General features: G+C 38.9%; 1 protein-coding gene across 1 annotated transcript; it reads left to right on the top strand.

Moving 5' to 3' along the window:
- Positions 1-851: 851 nt before the first annotated feature.
- On the top strand, positions 852-15,093 carry LOC138625190 (protein-lysine 6-oxidase). Its single transcript, XM_069705946.1, has 7 exons — positions 852-1,387; positions 5,154-5,262; positions 6,600-6,731; positions 8,318-8,474; positions 9,784-9,879; positions 12,540-12,655; positions 14,623-15,093. The coding sequence occupies exons 1-7, from the start codon at positions 862-864 to the stop codon at positions 14,627-14,629; spliced, it is 1,143 nt and encodes a 380-aa protein (XP_069562047.1). The 5' UTR covers positions 852-861; the 3' UTR covers positions 14,630-15,093.
- Positions 15,094-16,498: the final 1,405 nt, after the last annotated feature.

Genomic DNA, 16,498 nt, shown 5'->3' with positions numbered 1-16,498 from the left:
ACTCTGTGAAGAGGAGACAATAGGTCAGAGCTTAGATTTGAAAAAAACTGTTTTAGCTGCATCTTCTCTACTGAACCTTGATAACATTTTACTGCTGTTTTTGCTCAAAATATCCTCGTCTGACTTAATGATGGCTTTCCTTCCACGCAGCCACTGGTTTCTGTTTTTATGCATCAGCATTTAGTCAGTTTTTATTTTCAGAAAATTATTTTGCCATACATCTTTTTAACTTTTCCAGATGGTGCATTTGTAGACACTAGGACATCTGAATTTTTTTTTAAATTTCCATAAAAAAATCTTGTGTTAAATTCTGGATCACCCATCAGGATTTGAAGCTAATGCTGTCCTCTCTCTGTCACATGGTGTTCTTAAGGTGCTGCTGCTGCTGCAGTTTTGGTTTGGCTGCCTCCAACTATAATTGTGTGGCCTGAAAAATTCAAAATAAAAGTCTTGGTGAGGGGGGGATGGTTCACAAGACACCACTGGTCCAGTCTTGCATTTCCTTTACTGCAAAACTGAGGTGACACCTTCAAACATTTAATGAGGAAAATCTCAAGCCAAATCAGATTTAGTATTTTTCTGCTTTTTTATGTTTTGTGTTTTGTACAGTCTCAAAAAAAGCCCCAAAGGCCATATGTCCAATTTGAAGAGAAAAAGAAAAGAAACTTACCCCCAACCTCACCTCACCCCGCCCCCTCCCTCCCTCCCTCCCTCCCTCTCGCTCCTCGCTCCTTTTCAGCAGTGGTATGAGCATCTGGGCTCCAACATTTGTGACGAACTCTGGGATCAGCAGCTGTACGGTCAAGAGATAAATCGTTGTTGTTTTTTTTTAAAGATTTATTACAGATTTTTTATTTGAACATGAAGCAGCTTTTCCGTGACGCCTCGCTGTTGTCTCTTGTGCATATATTTTTCCTCTTTACTTTTCTGCATGGAGTTCGCACTCAAGAGGCTGATACTGCTGCACTCCGGCGGGGGTTGACATGGCAACACAACGGGCAGGTTTTCAGCATCCTCAGTCGCAGCCATCAGTACACGAGGAGGCAAACCGGGTCGCCCCGACGGGAAAACCCCGTGGTTGTCCTCGGCAGCGCCAACGACACGGTCCCTGAGGGCTCCCGGGGCTCCCCTCGTGTCCCGGCCGCCAGCAGTACCGCGCAGTTACGAGTGATGACGCGTCAGCGGCAGGGGCCCCAGCAAACCCCGCCCGGCAGCGACGGCGGTTCTGCCCCGGTGAGACGGGAGGACATGATGGTCGGAGATGATCCCTACAACCCGTACAAGGCTTCCAACTACTACCCCTATTATAACTACTACAACTCGTACTTCAGGCCAAGACCTCAGACCCAGCCCCGGCACGGATATGGTACCAGCTACCACCAGAACGGTAAAAAAACAACAACTTGATTGACCCTTTTACTTTTAGATAGGCCTCTAGTTGCCTTTTATTTTTTTAAGTAAACTGGCTTCATGTGACATCACAGACAGATCATCACATGCTACCATGACCAAAAATCTGTAAAATATGATCTAAATAAGCTAGTAAATGTGTACCATATTTTTTTTGTCAGAACACCCTAAACAAATACAAAACCTGAAACGATTAAATATTTATTAAAAAACAATTCAAGCAAATTTGTCCCTTCTTCTCAACAAAGATGTTCACAATCTGTTTATGAGTTTACCTTCAAGGTCATGAAAGTCTTGTGAGGGTCTAAATGCCAGTTTATAGGCTCATTATTTGTGTTGCATATATCCCTCAATCTCTGATGCTATAAGGAAAGACAGGTGTTTCACTTTCTTTAGTCTTCTAGTTCATAATTCCTACAAATGTTTTATTATGGAATCCTTTTAATACAACATGACTGTTATGATAATTTATAAAGGTGAAAAACCCCGATATAAAGCACCATTACACAGTTTATAATGTTTGTGTTACTCTGTTATAATCTTGCTATTTTGTTCCACTGAATTTCATCTCAAGCCAACTGTACATATGTACATCCATACAGAATCTTTTTTTGCAGGTATTGTTGTACTTTTTGTGTCTGCAACTACACAAGGGTCAGCGTGACACAAGGAGGGTGTCTGCATCGGCTTTATTGACATCCGAATACCTCAAAATTGTTGTGCCCACCACCACATTACAAGGGTACCAACTGCACGTATGCACTTTCCTTTTCTCATTTATTCCCAAATTCTGGGCATGTCTGCATAGTCACAAACAGATTGGAGGTACGCAGATGTCCATGCAGAGCCAACGCATACACCCGCTGGGCAGCCAGAACATATATGTATATCCCTAATTATTAGGGCCGGAGCACCAAGAATCGGTGCGAAAGCCCTATTGTTTTTCGTAAAGATGTTGTTCGTTAGTCGTTAGACGTTCTTATTCTTACGTAAAGTGATTTGCCTTTTTGGAGGCTTTATCATATTCAAAAACTCATGAAAGTGGATACACATGTCTCCCGGCGAAATATTTCGTATTCTAGTGGAGTCTTGAGTGGGCTCGAGAGCGCCCCCTAAAGAGATGCCCCAGCGACCACATTTACCTAAATTCACGAAATCCGGTGGACACGTGTATCACACCTAGACGGACAAAAAGGTTACATTGCACCATCAACTTGACAGGAAGTCCACCATTTTGAATTTAGTCGCCATTTTGGGCAATTCTTACACGTTGTACTTTGTCGAACTTGTCCTAGGGATTTTGTCCCACCGGCTTGAATTTAGGTTCTATGGATAGAAAACATGTTTGGGATTAAAAGTTGTATAAATAATTTGTTTTCACCGATGGGTGTGCCCGTAGCGTGGTGGCCATTTTGAGATCTCGCCATGAAACTACGAGTTGCTTTAAATCTTATGTACATGGACCGACCTTCTCCAAACATCACAGGTATGATAACAGCCCCGCCCTGAAGACCCCTGTGTGGTAATATTCACTCATAGTCATAGCGCCCCCTGTTGGCCACTGGAAAAGACACTTTTCATACTTTCACATTCTACGTCGAGCTGGTTGATCACATGAACGAAAGTCAGGTCACAATAACCTAAACATGTAGTTGATGATATATTGAGACATTCCTTCGACTTTGTCAATGGGCGTCGCCGTGACGATGCGGCAAAGTTTGATGTCTCGCCGTGACACAGGAAGTTGATGTTTAAGGTCAAAGAATGCTTGAAACCTCACGAAACGTGTAACATACATCAGGCGTGGTAAGACTGATGTGTTTTGCGAGTGGGCGTGGCCAAACGGGTCGCCAGCGCCCCCTGCTGGAGACAGGAAACGAGACAAAAATAGAAACTTTAAGCGGGGATACGCGGTCCCTCGCGCGCTGAACATCGGGGAGACGGCTTCGGGGAGACGGCTTTGGGGAGGCGGCGCGCCAGAGTGCGAGGGCCCGTACATCACTGCTTGCAGTTTTAATTTTATATGTATCGCATGCATGTAAAGGAATAATATAAAGGTGAAATATACAGAAGTATTAAAAAATATACATATTTATATATTTACATATAAATATATATATGTAAATATATATTTTGGGGTCCCTGACAAACAATACAAAACAGTAAAAGAAAAACCAGCAACCTTATGAATGTCATTTAGCCTTTCATCTAAGTATGCATAAAGCCCTGTACAGAGATTTATTGCTTTTATTTGTTTTAAATATTAAAATACATAGTCAATATGTGAAAGGTCATCAGCAACTGGAATGGTAAAAGATCAAGTTTTATACTTCAACTCCCCGGCTGAGAGGCTCTTCAGCTCTAGTGTAGCTATACAGCATTGATAGTTGCCCCAAGACCTATACAGACTATACAAATAGCTATGTCCATGATGTGTCTGCAGCGTCGGCAGCTGGCTTCAATCGTGTCATCACACGCCTGCTGCAGTTTACCCCACAGGTCTGTGGCAGCCAGTCACGAACTGGCTCAAGGTAGATATGTTCTCACATCAGAATTATAGGCTAACTAGCTATAGGCTATGTATAATGTTGGCAGGCTATATTTAATATATGTCCTCGGCATCTCTGCAGCCGCATTAACTGGCCCACATTGGGACAAAAGTCGCAGCAGGTCCGTGGCAGCTGTGGCCACCCGAGTTTGCCACCGGAAACACCACGACTAGCTGCCGCTGCCACGATTTGCGCTCGCCGTCTCTCCATATTTGACACCCTGGACCTTCGTGTACTCCTGGACGTGGGAAGTATAATATCAGCTTTAGTAAGGCATGACTGAGCCATGGTAGAGCCAGGAGGTACTATCAGATTAGCCACACACCTGTGATGTCATGATGATAGGATAGGTAGATACATGGTGGCAAAGGATTTTCTCATCTGCCTACAAGCTCAAGTCATAGAAAACCGGGTTCAAATTATATATTTTTTTTGTTCTAAAAAGGTTCTGAGAATATTATGCAATGTTCTAGAATTTTTTTCTGCAGGATTTATTTTTTTTGTTCTCCAAACGTTTATCTCAAAAGTAGGACAACGTTCTCTAAAAAACAACCTAAAAAGCATTGACATTCTTTTTATAATCCTCATTAATGACTGAATTATTTTCAGATGAACCGCCAGAAAACTAATAATAAGGAGTAACCTTTAACTAACAACACCAAAATAACTTGTGGAAAACATTTATTGATGTCGTATTTCATGAGGCAAGTTGAATGGAGTCTATGGAGCCGGAGGCTTTTTACCTCTAGTGGCACGTTGTGGTATTACAGCTAAAGTAAAACTCCATTTTCAAAAAAGTTGGGACGCTGTGTAAAATGCAGATAAAATAGGTTGTGATGATTTGCAAATCTTGCAAACCTATATTTAATGAATCCTTTAAAGACTTTCAGAGCGCAATTTAGTGAACAACTTAAAAGAAAAACAAACAACTTCATTGAGAAGACAGAACAGGCTATAAATTTGTTTTTCAAACTTGAATTGCCTATTCTCAAAGAAGTCAATTGTCATTATTGCCAGCAATTTTAAGAAGCAATATTAGTTGACTGTCACTTTGCCTTTCTTTAAAGAAAGTTGCACTTAAACACCTCAAAAAAGTTTATTTTCTAACACAAAGACAAAATACTTTTTCCTTTTCTTTGACTAAACGTAACCCACCTATTGCTCTTGTGTGGATCTACTGTTCCCTGATTGCAGGTCTTCCCGATCTGGTTCCTGATCCGTACTACTTGCAGATTGGCACCTATGTCCAAAGAATGCCCATGTACAATCTGCGCTGTGCTGCTGAAGAGAACTGCCTTGCCACGTAAGATAACACACCGCTGACTGTAGGTTGTTCAACTAGATTTTCAGGTGCATTTTAACTTTAGAGGGAACCTAACCAACTTGTGTCAAATCCTGGGACCCTATTTTTGAACCCGGTGTAGCAAAAATCCAGGCACAGTGGCATTTTGGTGCGGTGCAAGGTTGGGTTTTTTTCCAAGCTTTTGCCAGTTTGCATTTGCCGTTGATGAACAGGAGCCTGGTTGCACCGAAATAGGCTGTATGACGCAACAGGGGGTGTGTCATTGAAGATGCGCCGTACAATGCAATTTTGTCTCAGCGTTGTGCCTTGCGACTCCACCAGCTCAGACTTAGGGCTATTTTTACAGCGTCAGTGGTAAAGACATCATGAACAGACCTATCCAAAATTCCACAGACTGGAATGTGATGTGATATTCTACGTAGTCAATCCCATTTAGATAAATGATTAAAATAATGTTTTTACACTTTTCAGATGGTCAATTCCTGTCTTTTTCCATGTCATGTCCCTAAAATCGCTCCACATAACAATAGTCTCCTGCTGGTTGTATGCTACTACAATTCATAGTTTATGAATACAGTACATGTTTTGGTAGCATTTTGAGAAATTTTTATTGTCGCTGAATAAGATTTAAGTTATTAAATAATTTTGTAGCATTTCTTTTTTTGGTGGTGCACTTTTCAGACGGTCCCTGCTCACTCTTCTCAGCCAGCTATGCATAGAGGCCAATGTAATTTCTTCAGCTCCAAGGAGAGCTTCTTTTAAAGAACTACTTTTCTGTAATAGGAAAGAACCATCGATTGGGTTTTAACAACGTTTAGTTTTTGAGTTATTGATTCAGGAAGTTCAAATCTTCAATCTTCAATATCTTTCTAACTTTACCGTGGTAGCCAATGTTAGTGCCGACAGGCAGAGATCCGGATCTTGCAATTATGAAATAGTATGTTATAGATATGAGATAAGCTGCCTAATTTGTATTTCTTATGTGAAGGAATGCAAAATCAGATGGAAACCCTTTATATCCAAAGCAGTAAATGTAGAAAGGCGTTGATATATTTGACATTAGGTAGTGGCAGGAAGTAGCACTACACAATTTTTTAAATGTGCCTAATTTCATTAAAACAATATTAATGGGAAGCTATCTATTCTGAAAGCTATCATGAAAAATGCAGTGTAATATCTGTTGATAAATATCTCATCAGCCACCTATTCAATGTGTTCATTCTGTTGCTTTTTACATTCGTTTCAAGTTGGATTTAAAAGTTGGAAAAGACTATTACCATTAATTTTTCAAACTGAAAACTTGGATACTAACTCTTCTTGTCTCTTTCTCCATCCAGTTCCGCTCGTTCTTCTCAAGATTATGACACCAGAGTTTTGTTGAGATTTCCTCAGAGGGTGAAGAACCAGGGAACAGCCGACTTTCTGCCCAGTAAACCTCGATATGCCTGGGAGTGGCACAGCTGTCATAAGTAGGTAGCCGACACAAGGTATCTAACATGAATTTCTTTGCTAAATAAAGTTGGTTTATGAATTGATGTCAATATTGTCCAATAGTTGAAAGTAACCAAGTAGGCTACAGTTACCTTGATGTTGTTCTTAGGTTGAATTTTGAGGTGCTTGTCCATCGTCCCTTAATGGTACTTTATACTTGGAAGACATTACATTTCCTACACTACATTTATTTAACAATTTTAGCTATTAGTTACTTTTCAGATTAAGTTGTTAACTTTAATATTTAGTAAACTGTTTCATACAATACAACAATCATTTTGACCAGACTGTGTAGGTTGTCTGTGCAAGCAGCTTAAGAACAATCCATAATTATGTTTATTCTGACCTCTACTGGACTTGTAGTTTGGCAGGAGCATGTCAGGTAACAGTGCAAAGAATGACAAAGTCCAAGGGAGTAGGTCTGGGGTGGTTGGAGCCCAGACTACTGTTTACCAGGTGTATGTGTCCTGAGGAACCTTTTCATTCCACCATATGTGAGTTAACTTCCTTGATGGTTTAACTTATGTCACATACATAATTAACCTTGACTCCTATCAAACTACAAAATACAATTATTTACAAATGTCTCCACCCTGCGCAGCTCCAACAGTCGTCTCGTCAAATAAAGTTATTGAGCACATTTAAAAACAACCAAAGGTCTGTACAAATTACAATTTGTAGAAGTTGGTGGATAGGTAACACTTCATTAGAAGTGGAAGACTTTTCCAAAGACGTGATTTCCCTTAACCCCCCCCCCCCACCCCCACCCTCCCGACATACTCAAACAGGAAACAGTTAAAAGCTTTTGATCTGACAACCAATTAGGCCTGGAGTTGGAGCAGGGATGGAGAAGATCAGAAAAATATCGAGGTACCGACCCCATGTAATGCTCTCACTCTTTCTGGAACCAATTAGGAGTATTGCTTACAGCATCTGGACCAGCCAGACTATATCCAAATACAGTTATTTACAAGAGTTCAGTCTTGATGACATTGAAGGGTTGGTATATGTTTTCAGGTTATCGAAACAGAGGAAAAGACTTTTAGTGTGGAAATATTTTCAATTTAAAAAAGCAACCCTCCTTGACAGAGTTTTTTCTTATCAAATCAATGCCAAGTTAGAGATAATGCCAAGATTTCTGTTATGGTTGTATTAAATGTCAGTTGTAGTCAAAAACAATCACCTATGTCTTGCTGTCATTCCACTGAAGACAATTTTTTGTGCTATTCAGCATTTCACATAGTGGGACCACTCAAGTATGGGCTTAACTGACTTTTCATTCAGCGGGAGGTATAATCGGGTATTGTCAACGTAACAATAAAATAGACATTATGTTTACTCCACAACTAATAGAGACAGATGAGGAGAGACTCTAAGGACATTTTAATGCAGATCGTATAGCTTTACTTTCATACTTTAAGCAGGCTACTTTTTGTCGATACATCTGTACTGTTGCTTAAGTTTTAATGCTGCACCCTACTGAGTCTTTTGAAAATGCTGCATTTATTTACTTTAACGATCTGAGTTCTTCTTCCTCTGTCTTCATTGTGGTGTTGTCGTTCAGTCATTTCCACAGCATGGACGAGTTCAGCCTGTACGAGCTGCTGGATGTCCAAACTCAGAATCAGGTGGCCGAGGGTCACAAGGCCAGCTTCTGCCTGGAGGACACTTCCTGTGACCCGGGATACTACCGCCGCTTCGCCTGTACCTCACACACTCAGGTACAAAACACACACATCTGCTTAAGTCCTTTTTTGGCACACAGAATAGACGTAGATTCTCTTCCATTTTATACCGCACTATACTACAGTTGTACTCGACAGAGAAAAACACTGTAATCTGACTTTTTGACATCTTAGAATTCTTAAAAATGTTATTGTACAGAGTTTTGCACTTCTGGGGGAAACCGTGTCAAAACTACATGTATTTCTCTGTGGCTAATTACAGCCCGAGCTGGTAGGTTTCACTAAAGAAAATGTAGCTATGTTTTCCTTTCCTGAAATTTGAAAGCTCAATTTTGATGCTTCAAAACTACAGAAATTATGTTTTTTATACCGAGTAGTTAAGGTAATAACTAAGTTTTAAATTATGATTGTAAAAACGTAACAGTAGAAAACTAGTCCTGCTAAAAGCTTTAGATTGTGGAAGAGAAATTGCAGACACAACCGGATCACTGTTCACAAAAATGCGTGTAACTTAGGTTCTGATGTTGATCAAGCGACAAAAGTTTAAATACTTCCTCACAAAAGTCATAGCTTCCCCTGCTCCTTGCACATCAACAGTGCGACGTACAGTCCACGCGCAACAGGGAGCGGTCTCTGAACTTTTTGATCCACCTTCGTATGAGTACACTTTAAACTGGGGAAATTAAACATAATAGGAACATAATAATCTATTATTCTGATTCCCTTGATGTGGAGTAAAGGTCCCATAAAGGACACCCCAACCTCATGAACTAACTGTCCGAGGTGAGTGTTGATTCTGCCCACGCTGAAGACAGCCTGGCTGACTCTCTGTTAACTCTCGTCAGCTGGTATAAAATTTCATCTTTTTCCAAAATATGATATTTGAAACTCATGTCAAAAAAGAGAGACGGGGAAAAAAAATAGGGAGCACAAAGGAGTAAATATAGTATTTTTGTCCAGAGAAGGCTAGTTGGCTGCTTCTACATTGAATTTATTATTGTTTAAAACTATTTGGTACATGTATTATTAATCATTAAATTATTTCTCTATCAATGTATTGGGTACTGGAGTACTTAGTGCTGGACTACTACTGTACTGAAATGAAACTGATTTACCTTCTCTTTTTTATATTCTGGACCATATTCCAGAAATGTAACAGAAACCAAAAAACAGATATGATCAATGATTATTAACAGACGGTATGATACAATACATATGGTAAAAAGTAACACAAAGGCCAAAATGTTTTCAAATATCCATACAAGTGTGTTATGCATGTGCACATTTAGATATTCATATACCACTGAAGCATATCAGTTGTTTGACTTTTCTCCCTTGTGTTCAGGGTTTAAGTCCAGGTTGTTATGACACCTACAACGCCGACATCGACTGTCAGTGGATCGACATCACCGACGTCTCTCCTGGAAAATATATTCTAAAGGTATGAGTCACTGGAAAAAAAAATTTTTTTTTACATTATTTGAGATTTGGAGAGACACACTGGGGTTCTTTTTGTTATTAGCATCCTTATCACACACACAAAAAAAATACTGATTAAAGAACTACATGTGGATTAACATCACTGATGAGAACAGACCCCGATTAAATGTCCTATTTCTTTCCACTTGAGTAACATTTAATAAAAAAAACTACAGTAACCAGCTGTTTTTACAAAAATACTGAGTCTTTTGAAGTTGTCAATTTTGTGAGGTTCCAAAGATTTACATCTTCAGTGGGAACTAATTTGCCACCGTTTAACCTGTTTTGGCTGCCTGGAGTGCTACGGACACACGATGAGGTAACACACCTATCGAGCTAGTTGGGAAAATTACTGGATTTATTAACATGGTCTCTGAATACTAAAGCTAGCAATGCAGGGGAAAGTCACTTCTGTTGGCCCGTACAACAGCGTCTCCCTGCTGCCGTCGACTGCTGAAGACAGCATCAGAAACAGTGAGATGATACTGAGGCGTTCCTCCCGAGCAGGGATCACGACCAGACTAAAAGGCTAACTCGTATAAACCAGCTTTTCTCTCCTTTCTGCTTGCTAACATCTGTTCCTTGGAAAAAACAAATTGGACTACCTCCGACTGGATCTAACAACACCGCAAAAGATTATGAACAGGTGCCCACTGATTTTCACCAATGGTGGAATGACACAGTACCTCAGGACACCATTATCATGGAGTGGTTAACAACTTTTACATTACATAGGAACCGTGCTCTCCCAGGGCTGGGACATCTAGATTTACGTCCATAATGACTGTTGCACTAATACCAAATCTGTTCTGCTGTTACTCCTCCAAAGACTTTACATTTTTACTCTATTTTGGTGAACCCTTTTTATTTGCTGAGAGTTTCCTACTATTACTATCACAGCTGTATACAAAGGAAGCTCTTTCTACCTATTTACAGCCACAGCAGTGCCCTTCAAAAAACACTATCCTGGTGCTGCCTTCCTGATTTGCTTGTGAGTTCTATACGACACAACCTGGAGGCAGAGTCCTTTTACGCTACTGCGATTGGTGGACTTTGCCACCTGAGCAGCATTAAAACATTTTTTTATAACTTAATCTTGGGAGCTTTGACCACTTGTATGTGGTGCGCAGTCTCGGCATATTCCTCCAAATCTACACATTGCTCATCAGTGGAAACCTTAGGATGTGTATTGGGGGTAATTGCTGTATGTACCAGCGAAATACCTAAGTTTACAAGTTAGGTCGAACATGCTCCTGAAAATAAGTAATGCTGCCTTTTAAGTCTGGCAATTAACCGACCTTTAAAGGTCTGTGCAGCTCAAGCTATTACGACAGCAAAGTGTGCATATGGACGAAAACTCCAGTGTCAATGCAATTGAATTCAGTTTTATTTATATAGCACCTAATCACAACATAAATCATCTGAGTGTATATTACAAAGCAAAGGCTGAGACCTTACAATATTATAAAGAAAAGCTCAACAATTCCCATACGAACAAGCATTGGTAAGAGTGTGATCAGAACATCGACACGATGATCACTCTCACAACATTTTTTTGTCTCTGTAAGCATTGCCGTTTTTGAGAGGTTATTCCACACATTCAAACAATGACAGAACCTACAACCATAAATGTCAGATTTCGACAGTGTCCCTGCTTTCAGCAAACATACATGTGGCCTACGGGAGCTCTGAAGAAAACACCTGACTAAACTCAAAAACCAGGGTGTGTTACACAAGCTTTTTGGCCAGTTCAGCTGCCTATTTGAGTCCCCTTTGTGCAAGCACCAGTCTGCAGGGGTTGGAAGTGTACTGAGATCTTTTACCTCCCTTCACTTGGTGTTTCATCAAGTTAGGCCCACGACACTTCTCAACCACAGTCCTGGCGTCCCAGAACTACTCCCTTCAATCCCCATGCACACCAGTATGACTTCATACATGGTATACATGACCACCAAATACCATTCCTTCTCCACCAACCCAAAAAACGACCCTGCTCAGATGCTTCCACCATCTCCCTCACAGCATGCTCAATTCAAATAGATTTAAATAAACTGTATGTATCCCATTGGGGCAATGTCTGATGCAGGCATAAATGAATGGACCCACAAACAGGATACATGAGACAATACATGATATGATAGAAAAACATTTGCTGTGTGACAGAAACTGTACAGTGCACAGCAGAAACATTTCATGACAACACAGTTATGGTGGCAGAGTTAATAGGTCAAAAGCTTAGCTGTTATAATAAATAGTAGTTATTATTATTATTATTATTATTATTATTATTATTGTTATGAAGCCCTACTCTGCAGCTCCAGCCATCATTTTCATAGTTTTTTAGATCTCAATTCTCCATTTTTCAAAAATTTCTTGAACATAAATTCAACATATTCATGCTTCATTCTCTTTTCAACAACCATCCATCACCGGCAGTGATGTTGCTGTCATTAACTTTGTGTCAAATTCACTATTAAGACCTAGAGATGACATCCACATGAAAAGTAGGACTACATGGAAAAATAGGGAAGAACAAAAAACAGCATCTTTGAATGTTCTGCTTCAGCAGAAGGGTCCTCCTGCACTGATGATTGTTGCAATATTTTGGTGTCGTTCTGACAGCTGACAGTGAATCCCAGGCAGCAGGTTCCAGAGTCCAACTTCAACAACAACATCGTTCGATGCGACGTGCAGTACACCGGCACCGCTGCGCACGTCTCCGGATGCACCATGACGGCGTAAGAAACATTATTCTTTTCACTTAGACACCCAGACCCTTGGGCTTCACCACAAAGTTCGGAATGGAGTCTTATCTCTTTTTTCAAAGGTTATATTTTGCCATTTTTAAGAGAACAGGGAAATGACGAGCAGTATAGGTCTGGTTGGTCAGGAAACTCGATGCCCGTGTGGTCTGCGCCTGACCACTCATCGGGTCACCCTGTCTGGGATCTACCTGATAGTCCCGTTCTCTTATCACTGCAGCTTTATTGGGTTTTTCTTGCAGAGACAATGGCATGTGTCTATAGTCTCCAAAACAAAGACAGGGAAAAACAACAACAAAATTCACCTGATTTACAATCAATAAGATGACAAATCTGCCAATTAATTCTGGTATCTAGGCCTTCATTTGAACATGTGATCATTAAACAACAGAAAACAGAAAGCCATATCAACTGCTTTAACAACATCATCAGAACCATGATTTAAGTCAAAGTTAACTTTATTGTCAATTCATCATATGTACAAGATGTACAGAGAGATCAAAATATTGTTTCTCACAGTCCCACAGTGTGCAAAAATATAAAGCTAAAATGAAAAGAGTATAAATATGTAACAATAAAAACATACAACAACCAAAGTGACCAAGGTACTTTATATGAAATTAAATGAGACGCCGATACCTGCTGGTAAATTCTGTTATAGTAAAGCAAAACATTTTATTTCACAGGGTGAAATGTAAACAAAATGGTCACAATTAAAATACAGAAATTGTAGAGATAATTTTCAAATATTAAAGTAAGCCTAAGAATATAAATAGGTGGTTAGTGTATATTAGCTTTAAACGGGTGAAAATTAAATTACCAAAATGTGATGCAGATAAAATCTAATTTAATAATAGTATTTTTTGTGAGAATAATATTTGTAATTCTGGAAAATATGAAAAATTATGTGATTTAATTTTTTGTAACACCACACGATAGACGGTTTACAGTTAAGTTTTTCTTTCCAGTTATCATCACAAAAGTATTTGTTATTTTGAGCTGTAATGACGAAATAAAAAATAAAAGACACTCAAAAATCTAGTTAGGCTTTATAGCATCTTTGTGTAAGTAAATTAATGTAGTTATTTAGTGAGAAAGTCTTCCTCCATTTTTTTTTAGAAGCTCTGTTTCAAAACCAGAATGACACAAAAATTCTGGAACAGAAAAAGATGATTTGTAAAAAAAAAAAATGTGTTTTGGTATTTGTCACTGCCTTATTGGTTGTTTTTTTTCAGGATTCCTGAAGGAATGACTCTTTATTTCCAGAGACCATATTGTTAACGGGTTTTGATTGGATATTTGTAATTTAACCAGCAGGTTCAATTTGCAACATATGTGGATTTATCTTTGGTTTGTGGTCTGGATCCCTTGAGTTAGGTCCTCCAGCCACAACCACGTGTTCTGCATTGATACCAGTTACCAAAAGTAGGAGAGGAATTCTTCTTATGTGTACAGAACAGCACAACTGTTTTGGCGATCACATGCTCTGAAAAAAGCTTTATACCAAAATCCATCAATAGATTTATCACCCTATAGATCATTTTTAGATAAATTAATTGACAATGATCAATACATGCAGGGATTCTTTTGTAACTATGGAGTATCTCCTTCTTTCCTGACTTTGCTCTGGATAGCATTTCTCCCCAAACAATAAAGCTACACTGAAGCCCAATTAAATATCAGATGGACCCCAAAATTTGCGTATATGAACTTTTTTTTTTTAAGACAGAGCATCTTTCTAAATGGCAGTGCAGGAGAAGTTCACTGTTTTTTCTTTAATGACCAAAATTTGATGCAAATGTAACCTTCAGATATATTAATATTAAAGACATTTTATTTGATTTTTTTCCATATCATTACTCTTTTAAATGTCAACAATTCAGTATGATTTTCCAGCTAATGTGGTCTATCCATCAACGATGGTTGTCTCTGCTTTCTTGCAGCTATTGATATGAATCCTCGGATACGAGCTTGAAGATGAACACAAGACGAAAGACACAGGCAGAGCAACACAGGAGTGAATGTTACAGTTTGTTCACACGACTTAAATACTACAGTTCTAACGAGATTCTGTGCCACCACAGATGACCAATTTATATTAAATGCAAAGTGTGTGTGTGTTTGTGTGTGTGTGAGTGTGTATGAAGGTCGGTGGGGGTGAATTTCAGGATTTCAGTTCTGGTTCTAAATGTGATTAGATTATTTCAATATTTAGAGACTTTGTACTTACTAATACATTTATTAGACAGCTCTAGTGACTGGTTTCTTGTTATTTCTTATATTGCAAAATGAGTTTTTACAACATATTACTTACTGAAAGAATTTTGACCATAAGGCTATTAGATGGGATGTTTTTTTGGTTTAGAAACAATGACAAAGCAGGGAGGAGAATGCATTTTTTATATATATCTTTTAAGCCTTTATATTATATCTATTTTATTTTTTTTGGTTTGGTTATATTAAGATCACATGAGGCTTTTTTTGGCTGGACCCATAGATCTTTTTAATGGCAGATATTTTGACTTGTCACAGTAATGCAAAGGTGTATTAATAATGACTCAATTCCATTAAATGTCCCAGTGTGCCTTATAGTTTATAGACGCGTGTCCACTTCCTTTTACTATACAACAGTGACAGTTGCTGTGTTAAGGTCCCACCCATATATCGAGCCAACTTTAAACTCTGCAAATACTTCACTCACAGCAGCTGTCAATCCTGACATCGCCCCCCTCCCCCTTTTTTTTATGGCAATGTAATTGAAACCAAACTTAACTGGAAAAAAACCAAACACACATCAGTATGATACCAAAACAGACAGAAAGGATGTTTTGAAAAAATGTGTTCAATGAAGTCACCATTGTTTGCTTTATGCCATGAGTTCCTGTATCTGTATCAAATTAAAACCCTCGTTTCAAATTTAAAGCCTTTGTTTCAAATCAAAAGTTTGTATAGTAGGTTTTGATCTAGTCATGTTTTTTTTTGAGATCACATAAATATTTAAAGATGTCAAGGAAATATTATTTTAATAACAGAGAGGCATCTTGAGTGAAGGTCGTCTTACTCAAGAAGCCTCTTCAGTTTTTTCCAACTTGTCAACAAGCTGACAGAACCACTTTGTCATGATCACACAAAAATAATTTTTGCGATTACAAAGACAAACATTTACTTACTTGCATCTTCACTCTGTTTAATTGACTTTGTTTTAAAACAAGATGTTAAATACAATTCCATTTTATTCATATAGCGCCAAATTACAACACAAGTTACTTCAAGGCACTTACCATGGTCCCTGCAACAGAATATTTCAACATTATGGAGAGAATCCCAACTATTCAACCATTCCCACACGAGCAATAGCTGGGAGGAAAAGTCTCCCTCAGTGTGGAAGGAAAACTCCTTTTGAACAGGAAGAATCCTCTGTCAGAACCAGGCTCATCTGATGTGTTTTAACTTTACTCATTCTAGTGAGAATTTTAGAGAAAATCGACACAGCAGTTCTGTTTTAAACCTCTTTTAAGATTTAATATCACTCATTATGCTTTATCAGTGCTATAGATTAGATATTTGATTTTTTTTTTCACTTTTCACTTTTTCACCCAAATTGATTTTAACCAATCAAATTCTCACAGGAGGATCATAATGATCTTCCTGTGGAAATCCTGCTATAAGTCTTACAAGCAAATGTGTGTTTCTGCTGTGCATTGTATCGAGAGTGTAAACACAGTTCACAGTGTGCGTGTGTGCGCCTGATAACCTGTAACCTTACATACCTACAAAGCTGTATATAGGCGAGCTTACGCCTCATGTTATCACGCTGCA

This window comes from Brachyistius frenatus, unplaced genomic scaffold (genome assembly GCF_029030835.1).
Source record: "Brachyistius frenatus isolate BFR_SWC_R1_liver_20210118 unplaced genomic scaffold, ASM2903083v1 Contig_60, whole genome shotgun sequence".
Taxonomy (NCBI): domain Eukaryota; kingdom Metazoa; phylum Chordata; class Actinopteri; family Embiotocidae; genus Brachyistius; species Brachyistius frenatus.
This window is presented reverse-complemented; position numbering and strand designations above follow the sequence as displayed.